Source organism: Myotis lucifugus, unplaced genomic scaffold (genome assembly GCF_000147115.1).
Source record: "Myotis lucifugus unplaced genomic scaffold, Myoluc2.0 scaffold_128, whole genome shotgun sequence".
Lineage (NCBI taxonomy): Eukaryota > Metazoa > Chordata > Mammalia > Chiroptera > Vespertilionidae > Myotis > Myotis lucifugus.
In genome coordinates this window covers 618,454-640,395 of record NW_005871176.1, presented here as the reverse complement: position 1 = coordinate 640,395, position 21,942 = coordinate 618,454, and the positions used below count along the sequence as shown (strand labels likewise).

Genomic DNA, 21,942 nt, shown 5'->3' with positions numbered 1-21,942 from the left:
GATGGATGGATGGATGGAAGGAAGGAAGGATGGGTAGGATGGACAGATGGCCTTTCTTTAGAGGACGAGCTTACGCACGAGCAGGGTTCAGTCTCTGTTGCAGACATTGATGAGGCGGGCACACAGCGGAGGAGGAGGCTCTCTCTGCTGCTGGATTTCCCTCGGGCGTGAGGCGAGGTGATTAGTCATGAAATCAGCCCAGGACATCAACATGAAAAGCTGCATTTCTCAGAACATCCTGGAAGGTTGACCTTTACCGACAGTATTGGGATCTGAGTCACAGAACGATGCCATTTGGGCAGTTGGATGGAATTTTGGGGGAGTGCTAATCATTTTTTTTTCTCCTCATCCTGTAACAACCCACAGAGCTCTTAGCACACACAACTGAAACAATGCGTCTTTTGTGTGTTGAAGGTTAACCTGAATGTGAGCTAACTCTAAACTGGGCTTTTGGCCCTTGGCACTCCGGCCGTTTGGGGCTGGGTCCTTCGCTGTGGTGGGGCCACCCTGTGCAGTGTAGGATGTTCAGCTGTATCCCCGGCCTCCCGTCACTAGACGCCAGAAGCACGTCCTGAGTGCTGACAACCAGAAATGTCTCCATACATTGTCACATGTTCTGAGGGGGGGTGGCGGGGGGAGGTGCGTGGGACAGCAACACAGCCCTGGTCAAGAGCCAATGCTCTAGGACCCCAAATTTGGCCATCTCAGGTGGGGCTGCTTTATTTGTAGTCGGTAATCTTTACAAGGTATTCTAGTTGCTCTTCTAGGTCCCGAACATCGCTTGTGAAGTATTGCATAGTATATAATCCTCAGCTGCTAAGGCAGGTCCTGTTATCTCCACTGGCAGGAGAAGAGAACCTAGTCAGTAGGTTAAGTAGTCCAGGGCGACCTTTCAAACTTTCAAAATGCCATTTAAGGCAAAGCCGGTCTCCTTGTGAACTCTGCGTTGGTGCCCTGGAGACTTAAACTGAATCACGGTTTTTGCCCTCTGAACTCTGAAGCCAAAGATAGCGTCAGCTCTAGGCCAAGGGACCTGCGGAGGTGCACGCTGCATGGGACGTCGCAATCCCTACCGCAAACTTGGCTCTACCTACTTCCTGGCTTGGTGTTTATTACTGGATCGCAAGCCCTGCCTCCCTGATGAATCAGAAGGGTTTGAGATATTGGTCTTTGGTGACGGTGAAATGCAAACATTGTCACCTGGTTGCTGGGTTCTCCATCAGCATCCTAGAGCGTCATACAACTTGTTACCAGCATTAACGCTGGCTGGTCCATGCATTCAGCAAATAAGAACTGAGCACCCAGTGCATGTGCCAGGCCCTCTGCTGGGCCCTGGGGGTAATTTTAACCATAGCTGATACTCACTGAGAGCCTATCAGGCCCTGAGCTCACTGTTTTATGCTAATTTTGTCAACCCCCCAGCAACTCTGGGATGTCAGCTCCAAGTCCAGCAGCCTGGCCACCAAGATCCTTGAAGTGACCCTGACATGAGGCTGCCACTCTGGAGCCCCGTGCCTGAGAATACCTTGGGAGATTACCTGTGCCCCTGGCAGCGTGTTCCACTGCAGCCTTAACAAATGGAATAAAAATGAATCATTAATTATAATTGCCACCAATTAAATCACCATGGCCAAGGCTTGGTTAATTTCCACAGCTCGATTATCACCTGGGTGCAATAGTCTCTGATCCCATGAAGGCACAGTGAGCTCCTTTGTTTGGAGCTTTAATTGACCCCATAACCCCAAGATACAACATGCAGTTGTCTGTTTCCCAGCACGTAGACAGTTCCACATCGAGGGAGGCAGCCAAGGGGGGCTGGGCAAATGCTGCCAGACCATAGCTCGCTCTGAGGAACCTAGTTCAAGGAAGGTTCAAGGAACCCTCAAACTTCAGGACTTGAGGCTGAAACTTGTCGAAGGCTAGCCACTACTACTTTAGTATAATATTATTGCCCAGCATCGCAGACCCCCAGCAAAAGAGACAATTCTGTAACATTCGTTGGGGCCGGTCCTAGAACAGGTGTCCTCGCTTCAAAACTTTGTGATGTGCATTTTAGACAGCGCACATCATTGCACCCCCTATACGAGGTGGGTGCAGAGTAGCTGGATACTGAGTCCTTGTGCTTCCCCCTCTTTGTCAAAAAGATCCAGTGTGGGAGCCTGTCTTAGTACTGGACTTCCTGGGCCAAAGGGGATGCACACCTTTTTCCCATTTTTTTAAACTTTGGTAAAATACATATAACATAAAATTTAGCACCTTACCCATTTTTAATAAATAATAACTCCTCATTCCCCCCTTCTCAACGCCCCCCCTCCCCAGTAGCCACCATTCTACCTTCTGGCCCTATGATTTTGGGGGGGGTCACATTTTTAAAGTTTTTGATATAAATATTGTCAGACTGTATACTCGCCGGGCTACTGTGGTAGTGGTTGAGCATTGACCTATGAACCAGGAAGTCACTTAAATTCCCTGTCAGGACATAGGTTGTCAGGGCTCAATCCCCGGTGTGGGGCATGTGGGAGGCAGCCAATCAATGATTCTCTCTCATCATTGACGTTTTTCTCTCTCCCTCTTCCTCTCTGAATTCAATAAAAATATATATTTTAAAAATAAATAAATAAATAAATATTGTCAGACTGCACACTCTCACCTGAGCACCGTGTTCATCACCTCCTTAACAGCTTTGGAACTTTTTAAAAAAATGACCTTGGCTACTTTGGTGAAAAAGTACTACCTTGCTTTTGATTAATATTTTTAACTAGGGGCCCGGTGCACAAAAATTTGTGCACTTGGGGGGTGGGGGGATGTCCCTCAGCCCGGCCTGTGCCCTCTCGCAGTCTGGGACCCCTCGGGGGATGACCACCTGCTGGCTTAGGCCCACTCCCCGGGGGGATCGGGCCTAAGCTGGCAGTCAGACATCCCTCTGGCAGCCCCCTTGGGGGATGTCCACTTGCCAGCGGGGAGCAGGCCTGAGCTGCAGTCGGACATCCTTAGCGCTGCTGAGGAGGCGGGAGAGGCTCCCACCACCACCACTGTACTGGCAGCCATCAGCCTGGCTTGTGGCTGAGCAGAGCTCCCCCTGTGGGAGCGCACTGACCACCAGGGGGCAGCTCCTGCATTGACCGTCTGCCCCCTGGTGGTCAGTGTGTGTCATAGTGACCAGTCATTCCCAGTCGTTCTGCCATTAGGGTCAATTTGCACATATATAGGCTAGTTGCACATACTCCATCCAGGAAGCTGTGCTATTGTTTAATTGACTGGTTCTCATGGGTTGCGTGTTTAGGATGTTTCCAGGGTTTGGGTTTTGTCAGTTACTCTGCTGTTAACCTCTCTGTTCTTAAGGGCAAACTGACTCCCTGCCCGTGTTGTTTCTCTCTTTCGAGGGCGCTATGATGCTCGGGCCCGGGTCCTCATTTGCCACGTGACCTCCCTCCTCCGCCTGCCCGTGGGGGAGCTGGATCTCCTTGAAGAGACATTCCTTGAGAGCCTGAAGGAAACCAAAGAGGAGGAATCTGAGTAAGCGAGCCCTGAGACCGGCCCCATCTGCCAGGAGTCCAGAACTGCCACTGGAGTGCACTTTCCAGATAAAAATCCCCTCTTTCCATTAAGAGACAGTGCACAGAGCATCCCAAGGCAGCCAGACTGGCCGTGTGGCCTTAGCAAGTCACTTCCCCTCTCTGGGCCCCGGTCCTCATTTCCAGGAAAAGGAGATTGAATGGGTGATTGCTAAGGGCTTATGACTTTAACATTCTGTGGTCCCAATACCCTGCTTCACATCGGGTTCTTGTCCGTGGGCCGGAGTGGCCTGGGTTCAAATCCTACCTCTGACATCCACCCGCCTTTTTGACCTTGGGCAGGTGCCCTCCGTTCTCTAAAGTACAATATTCTTATCTGTAAAATGGGAATAAGGATAGCGTCCTCCCAGGGTGGTTGTGAAAAAGGAATGTGACCATATTATAAGGTGCTCGGCCCAGGGCTGGCCTGAGCAAGTGGTCGGTATGGGAGTCCTTCCCTTCCCCCCTGCCCACGTGCCCCGGGACCTACCAGCTGTAGAGCGGCTTTGCTATCTGTGCATTGTCGGGAGTGTGTAGAGGGAAATTATCCTGGCAACTTGGCCAGAGCTCAGCTCTTTGCTAAACACAGAATCTAATCCCACAGCAATCAATCGATCCTGTCACAGCCTAATTGTAGGCTCCGTGCACCAGGCACGTCTCCCAGCCTTGGGTTTTGTTCTGCCACGGTGACGGTCTGAGCAGCCAGGTCGTGCCAGCTCAGCCCAGCTGGGAATTTAGCTCTGAAGCCAAGTTCAGACCTGGAGCCGCCCTCCTGCCAGGGTTTGGAGGGCAAAGGGAGAGGTGGTTTGCTTGAGAAAGGCGGAAGCTTGGTCTGTTTTAAAAACCTGACAACAGACTTGCTTTGGCTCCCAGGGCTGTGTTAAGAAAGAAACAGGTCAATGACCACCATCACGAGGGCTGCCCAGCGTCGGGAAATGTATTGGACATTTGTAGTGTCTTAGGTGCCTTGAAATGAAGGAAACTCTCAGCTGTTGTTTGCAAAGCTTATTGTCAGAAAGAAACATATTACCCAGAGGATTTGTTCTGAAGATGCCGGTAGTCAGATCAGGGAATGTGTAGAAACAGAAGTTCTAACACAGCCCAGCTCTGCCACTTACCAGCCGTGTGACCTTGGACAAGTTAGTTCACTTCTCTGGGCCTCAGTTTCCTCACCTGCAAAATGGGGGTGATAATAATAGCGCCCTGCTCATAGGGTTCTCCTGGGGCTCAAATGAGTCCATACATGTAAAGTGCTTCAGGCAGGCCTTGTGCAGAGCAACTGGCTGATAAATATCATTTGCTATAGTATCTGTTATCATGGCTGTTATTACTATGTATGAACTCTTTCCTCAGAAAAAAACTCCACGTGTGGAGTTTTTTAATTCAACGTTAGGGACTTTGGACACTTCTCAGGTTCTATCTATGGTCTTTGGAAGGCCCTGAGACCCAGGAAAAGCATAGCAAGGGTTCAGCCTAGTTCTTGGTTTGATTCTGCTACCCAGTCTCTGTGTGGCCCTGGACATGTTGCTTTCCCTCTCTGGGCACCAGCACCAGTTTCGTCACCTATACAAGCAGAGGATCGAATTGTATGTAGGTTTCTTTTAACTCTAAGGTTTTGTGTTTCTGCAAGGCGAGCTTATCACTCGGCACCCCAAGGGGATCCTTTGCAGCTGGGGTTCAGGGTGTGACGTACCTCCTTTCTGTTCTTGGGTTCCTGTCTGAGTCCGCAAGCCATCCAGGTTTTCCCCGTTTCTTTGATGATTTCACTCCTTTGTGCCTCAGTTTCTTCATCTCAGACTTGGGGATAATGGTAATATCTCCATCATTAGGCAGTTAAGAGGATTCAATGAATGAATACATATCAAAAGCTTGGAACAGTGCCTGGCACATAGGAGGCCTCAGTGAACATTAGGTAAAGTCCTGCTGGAGGTTGACCCTGGTCACATCATAAGGACATTGTCAACATCTAATTTCTATCGAGTGTTTACTAGATGTAGGCACAAGAGGTCTCCTCATTGGGGCTTTCCTAACAATCTCCAGAGGGTTTCACAGGGAAGAAACAGGAAGTCAGAGGAGCACCTTAACTTGCCCAAGGTCACCCAGCGGTCAGGGCATCATCTGATTCAACCACCTATCCAGTCTGCACGTCACTGGCCATATTCCTCAAGGCCTGGTTGGCCAGCCCAGGTTTCCTCCTTAATTCTGAAGAAAGCAGTAAAGATAGTTATTTTATGGAGCTTTCTAAGCTTTTACTAGGAAGTGTCTCTAGATATCCCAGAGATAAGCTCTCCCTCTCTATCAACTGGAGAAGGTGACTAAAACAAAGAAGAGGGTGGGGCGAGGATGACTGCAAGGAGCACCCTTCCGGGGAGATAGGCTGGAGGGAATGAAACTGATGTGTGGGACCCTGAGATGGACAAGGTGACCTCTTGCTCTTGATTAAGCATCTGTGGCTTCAGCCTGGGGTTTGGCCCAGATCTGTGTTTAAACTCCCGCCTCTGTCTTTGGAAGGCGGACATGGAACGCCAACTCAGGGTCCTCTCTGGCATTCTAGAACCCGAGTGTGGCCAGGGACTAGGATGGCGGAGATCGCCATGGTACCTAACCAACAGGCAAAGTCAAGAACAGGAACGGAGCTTCGTTTGAATTGGGATTTGTGCTTGGAACTCTCACTTCAAACTATAGGACAGACACATCATCGACGTCACTCAGAGCGAATGTCTCCTGCTTTCCATGTTGACATTCAGACAAGGGAAGTAATAGCAGGAATAAAACACCTGGATAATTAATGATGACTGGCAAAGCTCTTTGTGTTATGTACAAAACAGTTATGAGGAACGTTCAGGTGCTTATATAAATAAGGAAGTAGATTGGCAGTTCAGGCGAATGCCAAGAGAGAGAGAGAGAGACTGACTGGGTAGGGGAAATGCTGCATTCTTTTTGATTCAGCAAATGTTTATAAACATTTCAATAATAATACAAAGCAGAATTCTAGAGATTAGAGTAATGGTTCATCTAATCTTGGCAAAATGAGTTTGATACACTAGCATTCATACCTTTAGATACAGCAGCCTCAAGAACTATTTTTACTTTTTAGTTATTTTCTTCCCTTGAGGCTCTGAGTCTCCCCCTCCATAAGCTCAGCTAAACATGTTGATTAGTGTCTAGAAGCAGATGGGGCTGGCAGATGTCAAGGGCACCAGCTCAAAAATGTGACTGTGTTCTTAAAAACAAACCTGTAGTAATCATTAAAATGTTATAACATTCCAGCTTTGTTCTAATACCCCAGAATTGTATTCTCTTTTAAAATAATTTTATTTATTTAAATTACAGTTTACATTCAATATGATTTTGTGTTAGTTTTCAAGAGTATAGCATAGTGGTTAGACAATCATATAAATTACCACGTGTTTCCCCCGATATTTCTGGTACCTACCTGGTACCATACATAGCTATTGCAACCAGAATTTCATTCTTTTCTTTTTTATATATATATTTTTATTGATTTCATTTCTGAGAGGAAGAGAAAGAGAGAGAGGGAAATATCAATGATGAGAAAGAATCATTGATCAGCTGCCTCCTGCCCTACCCCTACTGGGGACAAAGAACACAACCAGGGCATATGCCCTGACTGGGAATTGAATCGTGACCTCCTGGTTCATAGGTCAATGTCCTGGTTCATAGGTCGATGCTCAACCACTGAGCCACACTGGTCGGGCCAGAATTTCATTCTCGATGGTGACTGGCCTATGCTCTGTTCCGTGCCCCTCTGATTTTCATAGATGTGGACAGTGAGTGGGGGGATAGATCGCCGCAGCAAGAGGTTCAGGGTCAATCCCGGTCAGAATGACTCGGTTCTGTTCAGGAAACATTTTCTGAGCACCCTCCAGGTCCTAGCCCAGGGCCAGCTGCTGAGGGTGGGAAGCAGGAGAGGCTCGGCCTGTGCCCTGAAGGTCTGGCCCTGCGGTTCTCACACTAGGAATGCAGCAGGTCCCTGGAGAGCTGGTACGGGTAGTTTCTGCACCCTCACGCCCAGAGCTTCTGGCCCAGGAAGCTGTGCCTTTAACGGCTACCCTCTGGGGATTCTGATGCAGTTGATCCAGAGCCCACCCTCTGAACATTGATGGTCTAGAAATGCAGGCTAAGACCACCAGACAGATGACAACATGCCAGGGTTGTATGCGGACCATTGCCCAGAGCTCTCACCAGACCCCTGGGAATGAAGTATTGTTATTATCCCCCCTTGCTGGGCATGTGCCCTGACGAGGAATCAAACCGGGGCCTCCTGGTTCATGGGTCAGTGCTCAACCACCAAGCCACACTGACCAGGCAGGACGGACTATTTCTCACCATCTTGTGCAGTTCATGAGGGAAGAGATGAGAAGGAAACAGATGTTGGTCCAGACTGCCGATCCCTGGTACCCAGAGGGCCCCCAGGTCATCCACTCTCAGTCAGTATGTTGATTGAATGAATAAAGAAGGAATGGATTTAATCTTTACAAATCAACTACCTTAAGAGGTAGGTGTTATTGTCCGCGTTTTACAAAAGAGGAAATTGAGGCTCGGGAAGACGCAGGAGCCACCGTTGGTCAGCATTCGCCGGGTGCCTTTGTGCTGCGTGGTTGACAGACTTCCTCTTCACCGATCCCCACCGCCCCTCGAGGGGGAATCTTAGCCCTGACTTTGTAACATGGGGACAATCGTGACACTGCTTCAGGGATAAGATAAACCACATGAAACATAAAGCATGGCAGCTGGCATGCAGGAATTCCGGATCAGTATTAACCATCTTTTATCATCGTCTGCTATCGCTCTACACGTTGAATTGTCCAAACTCCAACTTCAGTTCAGAGTTCGTGCCCCTGATGTCCGCTTGGTCCTACTCCTTAGTGTCCTAAAGCACTGAGGACCGGGTGTCCATCAGGAAAACGGGGCTGAGTGACGCTCTGAGCACTCGCGTTGGCCATTCTCAGGATTCAGCTGACCCAAAGCACTCTAAATGCTTCCCTCCTGCTACATCTTATAGCTTTTACATTTCCACTCTGAACAATTCTAGCTAGTGCCCCACGGCCAAGGTCTCCAGAGCAGACATTTCTCTAACCCATCTTTGAAATGGTTATCCTGAAAGAAATTGGTTTCCAAAAATCCCAGAAGGAGGCCAGCTCAGATGTCAAGGGGAAGGGAAGAAAGGAGGGAGGCGAGGGCGTCTGTGATTCTGTTTGGTACTCGTCTGGGTCCATCTGTTAAAAGATATTTTTGTGCTTCTTTTACTGCTATTGTTATTTTTTTGTCTTTCCATCGTTCAAATTGCAACCCTGTTAGGATGGATCCTTTGGGTAAGTAGAGCATCCCACACACTGGGATTCCCTAGCTGGGTTTTAGAATGTTCTCGGCTTTTTAAAAGCATCGATGGGCCCAGGGTGACCTTGGTACCTTGCTCTGAATGACAGAGTGCCCAGCATTGATCCCAGCTTGGGGGTTGGTGAGGCGGAGGGGTCTCCAGGGGTTCCAGGCACCACCGACCCTAAGGACCAACCTCTTCTCCCTCAGAACGGCCGAGGCGTCCAGGAAGAAGAGAGAAAACCGGAAGAAATGGAAGCGCTATCTGCTGATAGGCCTGGCGACCGTCGGAGGCGGGACAGCGATCGGTGAGGCCAGCGCAAGCTGAGGTGGTGGCACATGGGTCCGAGCAGTTTAGAGTGACGGGAGATGTCAGGCTGGGAGTGGAGAGGGCGGAGATGGGCTGGCAGGTGTCCCCGGGCACATAGTAGGTGCTCCATCAGCAGTGTGTTCATTCGTGTGCCTCTGTAGAAGGTAATGGGTAGCTCATGGGAGAATAATCTAGCAGGCCACGTCCTCACTCCCACCTTTACCCTACTTTCTGCTTTCTTGGCAGGAGTGACCGGGGGTCTGGCCGCCCCTCTTATTGCCGCCGGGGCCGCGACGATCATTGGCAGTGCTGGGGCAGCGGCTCTGGGCTCAGTGGCCGGCATAGCTGTCATGACGTCGCTGTTCGGTGCAGCTGGAGCTAGTCTGACAGGTAAGGTTCCAGAGAAGGGGGCAGTGAGGAGGGTGGCCCAGCTCCTAAAGGACCCACCCAGATTGTCCCCAGGGATGGCTCCCCGGGAGATGGAGGAGGAGCACACGACTTTTCTCATGCTGGGTCCCAGCCCTGCCGGAACTAGCAGCAGGCTGCACAGAGGACTGGGCGATCGCTCGGCATGGGTCGGTGCAAGGCCTGCGTTTGAGAAACTGCACCTTGTGTAGTAGACGTCCTGAGAAAGGTCTCATTGGACCTGCTTGTCACCATTTAGGAAGTTTCCAGACAGGCCTCCTCGGAGACACTTGGGCTTCCTCCTGTAAGAGAGCACATGGCTGCTCTTCATTTACCAGCACCTCCTCAGGGAGTTTTCCCAAATCATAGGTGTCAGCAGCCCCCCACATTCCTGTTCCACTCCTCACATGGGTTGTCGCTTTCCACACTGAGAATCTTGGTCAGTTTGATCCACTTTTACTGAAAGGAGTGTGTTGTAGCCCTGACGTTTGTGGGCAGGAAAAATGACATAGAACCGACTGAGTCAGGACAGAGTGGTAGTTATGAGCCTGGGCACTGAGCTCTAACCCCAGCTCTGCCCCTCGGGGGCAGGCCAGCCTCTGGAAACCTCTTACCCTCATCGGTAATTGGGGACAGTAATGGCACCTGCCTTAGTGAGTTGAAAAGTGAGACATGTGTCCAAGGGCAGGGCACCTGGCCGGCACTCACGGTTGAGCTGTGAACACAGAGAGCCTCTCTGACTAACACTCCCCAGGACCCCAGGTCACCTCCATTCTCATTTCTGTGTCTGGGTCTTTAGGATACAAGATGAAGAAGCGTGTGGGGGCCATTGAGGAGTTCACATTTCTGCCTCTGACGGAAGGCAGGCAGCTGCACATCACCATCGCCATCACGGGGTGGCTGGCGTCCGGCAAATACCGTGAGGACCAGAGTGGAGTGGACAAGGGTGTAGAGGGGGTAGATGTTGGCTGAGCGGGCCTGCTGCTGTGGGCCTGACCCTGGCTCTTGCCTGTGTATGTCTTTAGAGGGTGGGTAAGGGAGCCCCATTTTGCAGAGGAGGAAACAGGCTCAGGGAAGTAAGGAGACTTCATTCCACATCCATCTATTCATCCATTCATCTGTCATCCATCATCCATTCATACAACTGCCTATCCATTCACCCATCCACCCAACTGTCTGCACATCTATCCATCATCTTTCCTTCCATCCGTCATCCATCCAACTATCCATGCATCCTACTCTCCATCCATCTATATCCATCTATGTATCCATCTGTTCACCCACCCATCCACCCATCAATAAATCCATCCATTCAGCAGTATGTATAGGTACACACTGTGGGCCTCTTGTCTCCCCCCGAGGGTGAGTGGTCCCCTATCTGGGAAAGTGGGGTGGGGCATCCTCTAACACAGACAGGAGAGACCCCACCTACCTGTGTCCTCCCCAGGCACCTTCAGCGCTCCATGGGCTGCCCTGGCCCGCAGCTGCGAGCAGTACTGCCTAGCCTGGGAGGCCAAATACCTGATGGAGCTCGGCAATGCCCTGGAGACCATCCTCAGCGGTCTTGCAAGCATAGTGGCCCAGGAGGCCCTAAAGTACACAGTGTTGTCTGGTAAGTCCTCCTGTCTCTACCGCCAGCAGCATGCCCCCTACTCCCAACCCACGCTGGTACCAGACCTTTGCATACCTGAGCCCCAGGTGAGCCAGGCACTGTGCTGGACCGTAGGAACATGGAGAGGTTAAGACACTGAGTTCCTGTCTGTGAGAGTGTTGGGTTTTCTTGGGGAGGAGACAGGTAAATGGCCAGTCCCATTATCACATAATGTATCAGTTGGTTCTTGCTGCCTGAGAAGCCACCCCAAAATTCGGTGACTTAAAATAATCTCATTTATCATAATAGCTCTGGAGTCATGAGGCTTCATTTGGCTGGCCTTTGCTGGGTCTGCTCATGGATTTGTGGGTCAGCTGACTGTCCACCGATCCAGCTAGCCTGGTCTGGGGCAACCAGGGCAACTTGGCTCTGTCCCATTTGTCTCTCCTCCTCCTCCTGGGATCAGCAGGCTAGCCCACACCAGTGGCAGAGTACATGAGAGGCTGGCCTCCATGCACAAGTCTGCTTGATGTCTCACATCTATTAGCATCTCATTGGCCAAAGCAAGTCACATGGCTGAGCCCGTAGTGGATGAGCAGGGCAGGGGCGGGACACTGCAGAGTCACCAGGCTAAGTGGGAGGGTACCAGGTGGAGGGACAAAATGGGGTCATCTTTGGAATCTCACACATGACAGATGCCTGAACAGAAGGGATCTGGTCCATGTGTCAGAAACGCATGAGCTTCAAGTTTCTTCTTTGCTATGTAGCAGTTTGACAACACTGGGAGAGCTTACAGGTTCCAAGGTAGAGATGCACGTGCACTCACTTGGGGATCCAGTAGCCAGCCAACCCCTTCCCCAAAAGGACCCCTACCGCCTTCATCTCTGACATTGCACCTCCCCAGGCATTACGGCTGCCCTGACCTGGCCGGCCTCACTCCTCTCTGTCGCCAACATCATCGACAACCCCTGGGGGGTCTGTCTCCATCGGTCAGCAGAGGTTGGCAAGCACCTGGCCCACATCCTGCTCTCCCGGCAGCAGGTACCTGGGAATGGCTGCAGTTGGGGGCCCGGCGGGGGGCGGGGGGTGGGGGGGGGGGATGATGGGGCTGACTGGCACACAGATGTCAGCCCTAAATACATCTGTGTGGAGGTCGCCCATTGGCTTTGGGGGAGTGGGTGGTCTTCGCTGCTCCTCTAACTCAAGTCACAAAAGTGTCCTAGGATAGATCAGTAAGAATTAGAGACTCTGCGTCCCTAGCAGGTAAAGAGGTGAGGACTGAATAACAGAGGCACCCGCAGGTAAGGACAAAGCCAGGTGTTTCTTCATAGAAGTGTAGAGCTCTCGCCCACCGGCATGGCTCAGTGGTTGAGCATTGACCTATGAACCAGGTAACAGTTCGATTCCCAGTCTGTGCTGCGCCAGCACAGCCAAGGGTTCAGTGATCCTGAGGAGGGGCGGTGAAGGATTGAAGAAAAGACAGACAAGAGAATACAGCTGGGGCTCGGTGGATCTCCGGTGCCTGGATGAGGACACAGAAAGACCCAGCCTGCAAGCCGAGGCTTTATTTTATAGTGAGATCAAAACAAGGGTAGTGGTCAACATGTTTACAATGTTCTTGTGAGTTTCACCTTGTTTTGGCAGCACTTGCTGCACCTCCTACAGCCCATTAGCTACCTGGGAGGGAACTAAGGAGGGCTCTAGGGTTAAGCTTAATTATGCTAAGAGGGCTCTGCCCTCCAAGCTGGGACTTGTTTGTGGCCCTGACACAGGTCAGTCTGAGGCTTAACCCTAGAGCCGCTCCCCACATCGGTCAGGGCACATGCCTAGTGTAGGATGTGCAGGAGGCAGCTGGTCGATGATTCTCTCTCATCATTGATGTTTCTGTATCTCTCTCCCTCTCCCTTACTCTCTAAAATCAATAAAAATATATTTTTTTTAAAAAAAGAAGTATAGAGCTCCCCTCTGAACAGATCATCAGTGGTCCAGATACCATGTAATACGGCCCAAGTTACATCCACATCCAAGACCGTCAGAGGCAGGAAAGTGGAGTGAAGGGCGTGCCTGGAAGTCACACCAGTTGCTTCCTTCACACCCCTGGGCAGGACTCAGCCCTGTGGCCGTCCCTAGCTACAGGGGAGTTAAACTCGTAGTCTGTGGCTGGGAGCCCACAGAACTCAGTTCTGTCTCCAGGGACATGGCGAGTGATGGGTGTTGGAGATGAATAGCAGCCTCAGCCACCAGGGTCCTGCAGAGCTGGAGTCCTATTTAATGGTTGTCGACGGCAGTAAATGGAGGTGGGCACAGGTATTGGCACAAAAACAAGGAAAAGGAATAGACTGGTGAGACCGGACTGGGCTGGGCCTTGGGAGCTCATCTGCTCCTTCCCTCTCCTGCTAAGCAGAACCTGTGCCCAAATACCCCAGATAACTTCCTTTTTCTGTGTTGCCTTTTCTACAAGTTCTTTAGTCAGAAAGTTCCTCTTTACGTCTAACTTCACTCCCTACTCATGTCATGTGAGGCCAGTATTTCATGCCCCACCTGCCTGTCTAGAGAGAGAAGAGCTGGCCCTCCATGTCACTCTGCCTTTTTCCCACTGCATCTGGGGTGCCTTCCACCTCCTCTCCCGGCTCCAGAAAGGCCCCACTTCCCTGCAGTCATTTGCCACGAGGCAGATGAGTCCTGCCTCTGGGGCAGAAGAGATGGCAGCTGGATTACGGTTTGAGCTGAAGAGGAATTAACCCGGCCAGGGGCTGCCTGTGGGCCTGGGAGGCAGCCGACTCCAGCGTCAGGCGTGATCCTGTGTGAACGAGGGCCCTGACTCTCCTGATTGGGCCATCAGAGCTCGGGGGGCGGGAGTAGCACATGCATCATTCATCGAGTTCACGGCAGGCGCTGAGGAGTAGGCAAGAACCACCCTCTTCGGGGCCCATGTTTTGCTAGAACCAGCTGTGTCCCCTCCCAGACACCTGTGTCCTTTTCCCCCCAGGGCCGGCGACCTGTCACTTTGATTGGCTTCAGCCTGGGAGCCAGAGTCATCTACTTCTGCCTGCAAGAGATGGCTCAGGAGAAAGGTGAGTCTGGCTCTTGTCACAGGGGAGCACCCTCCCCAAGTGGATGCCTAGTCCAGAGGTTTGGGACCTGGAGTCCTGAGTCTGCGAATGTGTTCTCAGCTTTTAGAAATAGCAGCTCACCGTTTAAAACCGCTGGAAAATAGACAACAGCGTAAGTCCTTTGGAAAATCAGGTTTTTTTTCTGTACATAAAGTGGATGTGAGTCCTGTAGTCATGACATTGGCCTTGACATCCTAATGCATGTTCTTGAATGGGAGGAGGAGGGGGAAGAAAGATCAAAATTGAGTTGTGGGCACAGCCACGTTCCCTCTGACGCTCAGGGAGGGTCCTGCCTTGCTCTTCCGCTTGTGGGGGTTGCCGGCTCTCCTTACGTTCCTAGGCATATAGGTGCATCACTCCTATCTCTGCCTCCGTCTTGACATCACCTTCTCCTTCCTTCTCTTCTAAGGACAGTGTCTTTGGAGTTAGAGCCCACCAAATCCAGCATGACCTCATCTCAGCATCCTTAACTAATTACATTTGCATAATTTAGTTATATCTGCAAAGACCCCTTTTCCAAATAAGGTCTCATTCATAGGTTCCAGGTGGACATATGTTTTCCCTGCAGGTGCCTTTGGGAGTGGCTCGTGCCCTCCAGTGGCATACTTCCTGTGCCCAGAGCGGGAAGCTTCAGTGCCACTGCTCCGGCCTCGGGTGGGGGAGGTCTCCAGGGCGGAATGCGACTTTGGGACAGATCTGTCCACAGAGGCAGCCGTAGGAGGGGGCTGGGCGACTGTGGTGCAGACCTCAGGGCACTTGGGAGTGGCCCACTGTTTGTTTGACCCAGACCAACCTCTCTCCTGGTGAAGCTTAGCAGCAGCAGGACGCTAAAGGCAAAAGAAGCAACCGAGGCAGGGAGTCCTAGTCCTGAGAGCAGAGGGTGGGTGGGAGCAGGGTTGGAGGTGCACCCAGCATTCTCCTTCGGGGCTTCCTGGAACGCCTCCCTGAGCCCCAGCTTCCCCACTTAGAAAGCAGAGCTGACCATTCCCACCACGCACTTGCTTTGAGGAGCAAGCCAGGTGCCGTGTAGAGTATTTTTGCAAATTGCCAAACCCCTCCTAGATGGACCAAATTCAGCTCCGGGACGCCAGTGCAGCTTCCGCTCTTCAGAGTGTCTGCCACCCTAAGGCCACTCCCCGGGGTCAACACCAGCGTGCGATCTGATTGCTGACCGTTGCTAGCAAGCCAGGAGGGGTGGGGCTGTCCGCCGTGGGCCGGGCCGGAAGCAGCCCGAGGAGGCAGGGCTGGCTGACGGGTGTTATTTTCAGGATTGGCGTCACCAGCGGGCATGGCAGAGACCCTGGAGCCCAGCAGCATGATTCATCCCTGCTCTTTATCTTCTGCTAAAATGGACTGGGGATCAGAGCTGTTTTCCTGGTTGCAGAGGCAAGGTGGACGTGCCGTCCTTGGCATTCAGGGTGGAAGGGCCACGCCCTGTGTGTGAGCCCTGCGGTGGGTGGGCCTCACCATCTCCCCTGTGCCGTTTTGGAGGACCCTGAGGCCCCCTGTAGCTCTCAGCAGCCTCCTTTCCACTTGGTTTTGTCCACATCAGTGAACAGTGTCCCATTCCCAGTTTGGGTAACCGGGGACCACCATGCAAAGGCCCTGAGGAGGCTGAGCTGTTTCCAGCAGGAACATCCAGCCTGGGGTCGGAGGTCAGTCAATAATCACCGAGGAGGCTGCATCTGGAGCTCTGGTAAAGGCGGGCTCCCGTTCCTCCCGAGGAGAGCGTGTGCCTTCCCTTTCTATGTACACGCTTCCCCGCCCGGCATCAGCAGACAGAGCACGTCAAAAAGGCATCCCTTGCCTGCCTTTCCTGCTCTACCTGCCACAGATAAGCCACCTGGGACCTCATGGCCTGCTGGGAGGAACCCCTTGGAGACCCCCAATGTCTCCCTATCCTTAGCTCTTCCTCCCCTCCAGTAAATGGCTTTGTTGAGCTACAGAAATGCCACTGACTCCTACTGCATAAAGCCATGTTCCGTCTTCTTGAAGCTTTGTGCAAATAATACCTATAGCGCCGCAGTCTCTCTCTTGGGAAAAAATGGGGGGACTATCTCTCACACAGAACCCAGTTCTTGCTATAGAAACGTGTGGGATATACAGGATGGGTGTATCAGTCAGCTAGTGCTACAGTGATGCCACATAACAAACCACCCCCAAACACAGATATGTCCAGGATCTAGAACAGTCTGTTTCTGGCTGTAAGTTTCTGGTTTTAAGTCTACTCCACGTGCCTTTGTCCTGGTGAGGTTGAAGGGGCAGCAGCCACCAGGTTCTGGTTTATCACTAGAGTGAAGAGCCAAGCCAAACCACACATGCAACATTTAGACCTCTGCTCCCGTTGTATTTACTAGCATGCTGTATCAGTTACTTATTACTTCCAACTACCTATCCAAACAGTAGCTCAGAACAGCAATAACTGATTACTTATCGCAATTCTACGAATTGACCAGGCAGTTCCTCTCCTCGTCTCACTCGCGCAGTTGCCGTGAGAGCTGGAATGCCTGGGCCATTCAAGTCCATCTCACTCACTGTCTGGCCGTGGGCGCTGGCAGCCACCCAGGGCGCCTCAGCCCCTCCCCAGCCCTCTCACCCCCAGGAGGCCTGCCTGACTTCCTTATACGCTGTTCTCGAGGCAGCCTTTTAAGATGGCGAGAGTGAAACCTGCAAGGCCTCTGAAGGCCGAGATTCTGGAACGCAGCACTTCTGCACGTTCTGTTGGTTAAACCGAGTTGCAGGCCTGATCATATTCAAAGGAACCAAGAGGGAATCGATTCCTCTTCTGGGGGGGGAGAAGTGGCAACGAATTTTTGGCGATTTTTAAAACTTGGATTTTTTGAGGGGGAGCAGGGGGAGAGAGAGAGAAAGAGAAACATTGATGTGAAAGGGTTGCCTCCCGCACACAACCTTCTGGTGTACGAGAGGACACTCCAGCCAACCGAGCCGCACCAGCCAGGGCTCGGCAATTTGTAATCTTCCACATGTTCTGCTGGCCAAAGCAAATGGTGGCCGAGCCCTGGGTGTTAGGGGGGGCAGTCCACTCCGCCCATGGGGGGGGGGGGCAGTGAATAGTTGCCAGGCAGTAACCCCGACTCTCACGGTAACCCAGACTCACACAGTAACCCGGACTCTCACAGTAACCCCGACTCTCACGGTAACCCCGACTCACACAGTAACCCCGACTCTCACAGTAACCCCGACTCTCACGGTAACCCCGACTCTCACGGTAACCCCGACTCACACGGTAACCCCGACTCTCACAGTAACCCCGACTCACACAGTAACCCCGACTCACACAGTAACCCCGACTCACACAGTAACTCACATTGGGGAAAGGAAAGCATGGGCTTTGCTGTCAGCTGAGCCCTGGTTCTGAGTCCTGCCTCTGGGCAGCCTGGGTTCGGCAAAGACACAGCCTCCCTGGACATCCATCTCTCCACGTGCAGCAAGAGATTAGTGTCGCCGCTGGGCAGTGGCAAAGACCAGAGAGCATGGAGGTCAGGCAGGCAACCCCGGCTGGGTCCTGGTCAGCACGTCCTCTAACAGCCTTCAGGCTCAGGTCCCTGCAGGTCCAGGGGTGGCTGCAGACTCCCCTGGCTCTAAAGCTGCTCCCCCCGCCCCCTGCCCCCGGGGAGGCTCTTGACCAGTTGTCATTCTCTGTGCTGCCATCCTTTTGCTCCTTTCCTAGTCATCTTTCCCCCCAGCCCATGAGCCGACCATCTGCCAGGCGGCTCATTACCGGGAGCCACGTGCTCTTATTAATAGGACCGGTTCTCCATTTAGAGGAGAAAGGCCTCCTTTGGCTGCAATTAGCATAAATTACATGTTAACTTCAGATCGGTAATGCAGGCCAAATCTTCCGTTCCCCTGCGGATCAAGCTGAATCCATTACCATTTTCCATGTGGCTGTGGCAATCGGAAGGGAGGCTGGAAGCTGGCGGGAGGGAGGCAGGTGGCCTCTGGGTGGCAGGGCTGGTTAGTGAGACACTGAGATGTCCTTGCGCCTCAGTTTTCGGGGGTGGTTCCCAAAGCAGCTGCCTTCCTGCCTCTTTCCTGGTCGCTGCTCCCTCCCCCGCATCTTCACGGCCTGGCCCGCCGCCGAAAAGAACTGGGGCTTTAATGTTAGGCGGACCTGGATTTGGGGCCTGACGAGCTGTGGGACCAGGGGGAGGTCATTTAATCTCTCTGAACCTCAGCTCCCTCATCTGAATATGGACTTAGAACACGTACCTCGAAGGCTTGTGGGGAGGTTAAAATGAGGCAATCAGTATGAAAGTGCCCGCCCTGACTTGGGCACACTCAGTAACCGTTTCTTCCTCTAAACTCCTCTGAGGACCTACTGTGCACAGGGAGCACTGGTGAGTGTCATGGAGGCAGAGGAGCTTGTCGTTTTGTGTCCACTTTCCAGCCTGGGGGTTAGACCCTGAACTCCGTGTAGGTGGGGTCTGCCTCTGCCCCGCCCCCCATCTCCCTGGCCCACATGTTCTGAGTGCTCAGGAAGGTAGAGGAGCTAGACTTGGGTGAGGGCAGCAGGCCTGTGCTGATGAGCTCAGGAGCCAGCTTCAGATTCACTGCGTGCCAGGCTGTATGCGAAGCACCTCCATGCAGGATCTCAATATCATAGCAACCCTGGGGGCTGTTCTCCTGGCTTCACGGATGACCGGAAGCATCCTGGATGGTGAGAGCAGGTAAAAGGCATGCGATGCCTGGACCTAGGCAGACAGGAGTGGCCCTGAACCCCCCATTTTCCTTGTTGGGGGAGAGGAGCTCAGGGTGTGGCTGAAGGAAGGACCGTTGTCTGGGTGCCCTTAGGCAGGTCACGTCACGTCACCTCTGTGGCTCAGGCTAGATAGTAAAAGGGGATACGGATGCCTCTCGCAAGTGTCCTGGGCCTTTAATACTTATTGAACACTCGCCATAGTGCACCAGCACATGCTACACTGAGCACGTTGCATATTTTCCCTCCTTTGAGGTACAAAGAGCCCTAAGATGTAGGTACTGATATTCCTGTTTTACCAATGAAGAGGTTGAGGGTAGGGACAGTGTCCATTTCCTTCTCTCCTGCATCTCCAGGACCTGGTAAGGGACTTGGCACAATGATGTACGTATGGGGGACCGCATGGCTGGCCATCAATATAGTGGAAGTGACAACACAGTGCTTGGCACATGGCAGACCCTCATTAAACGAGGGCTCCTCTCTTCCTCTCTCCGTTACTTTATCCAGATGGATTTGTCCAAGGCTGTGACACCACATCTGAGCTCGCCTAAAACAGTGCCGTCTTCAGTCGACTGTGCTCCCGGGGGAGGAAGGAGTTAGCAGAACTTAGCACTCGTTTGCTGCTTTCATCTAAGTCAGTGGTTCTCAACCGTCCTAATGCCGCGACCCTTTAATACAGTTCCTCATGTTGTAGTGACCCCCAACCATAAAATTATTTTTGTTGCTACTTTATAACTGTAATTTTGCTACTGTTATGAAGTGATGAATCACAAAAACAATATGTAATTATATATGTGTTTTCCGATGGTCTTAGGCGACCCCTGTGAAAGGGTTGTTCGACCCCCAAAGGGGTCGAGACCCACAGGTTGAGAACCGCTGGTCTAAGTGAATGGGGTGTTTCCAAGAAGCTTGGCCAGGGGTTATGCCAACTGCCTTTCAGGGCATTGCTTCCTCTCGGGGATGCAGACGCCCTTGATGTTGGCCAGGGAGGTCGCGGGCACCCTGACGGAGCCCCGCGGGCCACAGTACCCAGGTGACCAGCATGTCCCAGGTCTGGTCCTAGGCTTTTCAGAAACATGAGTTTATCCGTTTTGCAGCCAGAACTGATCAGAGCCCCATTATGCAAATGCACAAGCTGAATGCTGACTCTTTTAGGTCCGCCCATAATCGCCACTCGGCAGACGGAGCAGATGTCCGTGCTCGCTGCCCACGTGCCTGGGGACACAGTACGTGCCAGTTTTGGTGGCGAGCACAAGGGTGCAGAGGGAATGGTGTCCAGGGACATTTCTCTTCCGATGACCATCCCAAAGCCCTGGACAGACCCCTCTCCTGTGACCATGCTGTTCCCTTCCCTCCTGGCCTGCCCCTCCTTCAGAATTTTGCAGAAGCAAGTCCGTGCATGAGACTTGGTCCATAATAACTGAAGAATCTGGACTGTCTGCAGAGAAGGAGCATTCCTGGGGGGTTTCCAAACGGAAAGAAAACCCTCAAGTCTCATTAATTTACATGTTAATTAACCATCTCAGTTCATGGCGTTCTGTAGTGGAAACTGGGGTTGCTTTTCCCTGTATCTAGGATGTCCATGAGCATCAAGCCTGCTTAGCCGGTATTGTCAAAACTGTTATCTTTTAGAAAATTGCCAGGCCTGTTGTGCAGAAGAGAAGATAGAAACGCTCCTGCCTGGGGGTCAGTGCATAGACCACACTTTGTGTTTTAAAGGCAGGGCCTCAGTTTTGGGGGCCCTGTCCCTGCCACCCCAGGACAGGATGTCCCTGTGTAAACTCTGACCTTTTAAGTCTCTACTATATTCTTCATTATTCTTGATTTCCTCTGTCTTTTGTTCACTCATTTATTCACACCTCCACTCATTCATTCATTCATTCATTCATTCATTCATTCATTTATGCAAAGCCACATCTCCTTCCTCAAAGGATTGGCAGGACTTCTCAGGAAATACAGCACGAAAGCAACAAGTTGTGGATACATATAAAACATTACAACCAGAAAAAAGACAAATCCGAATGGGACACATAAACCAGTTGAGGGGCTCAGATACAGGGGAGCAGGGCCTGGATCTGAATTCCAGCTCCACTACTTACAAGCTGAACAAACAGGCACATGCTTAGTCCCCAGGCCTCAGTCTCCCCACCTGTGAAATGGGTCTAGCAATATTTCTTCAGAGGATGATTAAAAGGATTAAGTGGGATCATATATGTAAAGCACTTAGCAGAATGGCTGACTCAGTGTAGGCACTTAGTAACCACTATTTTTGTCCCTGTTTGGGTTGTTAAGGTATTTTTCTCCTGTGATTACCCCGTTGCTGTAATTGAGCTGAGCATTTAGCTAGTAGCTTCCTAGCAATCAAAGCAAAATGGAAGGTCTGTGAGGGCACACGGAGGTGCCAGTTGCACAGGTAGCATTTCAACCTGACTTACTCTGCCGGAGAGTTGCACCCTCTTTTAGGAGCTGAGCACTCAGGTTCAGGCTCACTCAGCCACCAGAGCCTCAGGCATCTCTGCCTTTGGCTCGCCAGCAAGGTCAGGGCTGGGCGTGCAGACCTGGAACAGGGAGGGGAATGTCCTGGTGGGAATAATCTCTCCAAGAAGCTGCCTGGTTGTCAGGAGGCTTGTTGCAGGGGTTTAGAGATCAGGTCTCTTCAGCTTTGGGGAGCACTTTGGGAGACTATTAATTAGGCGGCCGGTCCCAAGTTGCATTTTCATTTGAGTGATGTTACATTTTGGAATTCAGCAGTTGCTAGAGATTGAGGCTTCGTTGGACTCGTTGAACCTGGATCACAGGCTCAGAGAGCAATGGGAAGTGGGGTTAGTCCATCAGCCACATTCCCCTGCAGAAATTCATGGAGAATGGCTGCTCATCTCCAAAACAAGGAACCGTCGTTCCAACGGGGG

At 51.8% G+C, this 21,942-nt stretch overlaps 1 protein-coding gene and 1 pseudogene across 7 annotated transcripts in view; both read left to right on the top strand.

Annotated features, from left to right (window-relative positions):
• The window catches only part of TMCO4 (transmembrane and coiled-coil domains 4), a 65,544-nt gene that overhangs the window by 19,874 nt on the left and 23,728 nt on the right, over positions 1-21,942 (top strand). For 5 of the 7 annotated variants that reach the window (XM_023758331.1, XM_023758330.1, XM_023758332.1 and 2 more), the window contains 8 exons: positions 3,384-3,516; positions 9,105-9,202; positions 9,451-9,594; positions 10,409-10,528; positions 11,057-11,221; positions 12,105-12,241; positions 14,190-14,274; positions 15,582-15,704. In XM_023758331.1, the coding sequence (XP_023614099.1) occupies positions 3,384-3,516; positions 9,105-9,202; positions 9,451-9,594; positions 10,409-10,528; positions 11,057-11,221; positions 12,105-12,241; positions 14,190-14,274; positions 15,582-15,704 (1,005 nt within the window). The remainder of the gene's footprint in view (positions 1-3,383; positions 3,517-9,104; positions 9,203-9,450; positions 9,595-10,408; positions 10,529-11,056; positions 11,222-12,104; positions 12,242-14,189; positions 14,275-15,581; positions 15,705-21,942) is intronic. The other 2 variants (XM_023758333.1, XM_023758334.1) reach the window with 1 other exon arrangement.
• The window catches only part of LOC102424526, a 9,246-nt pseudogene continuing 6,276 nt past the window's right edge, over positions 18,973-21,942 (top strand).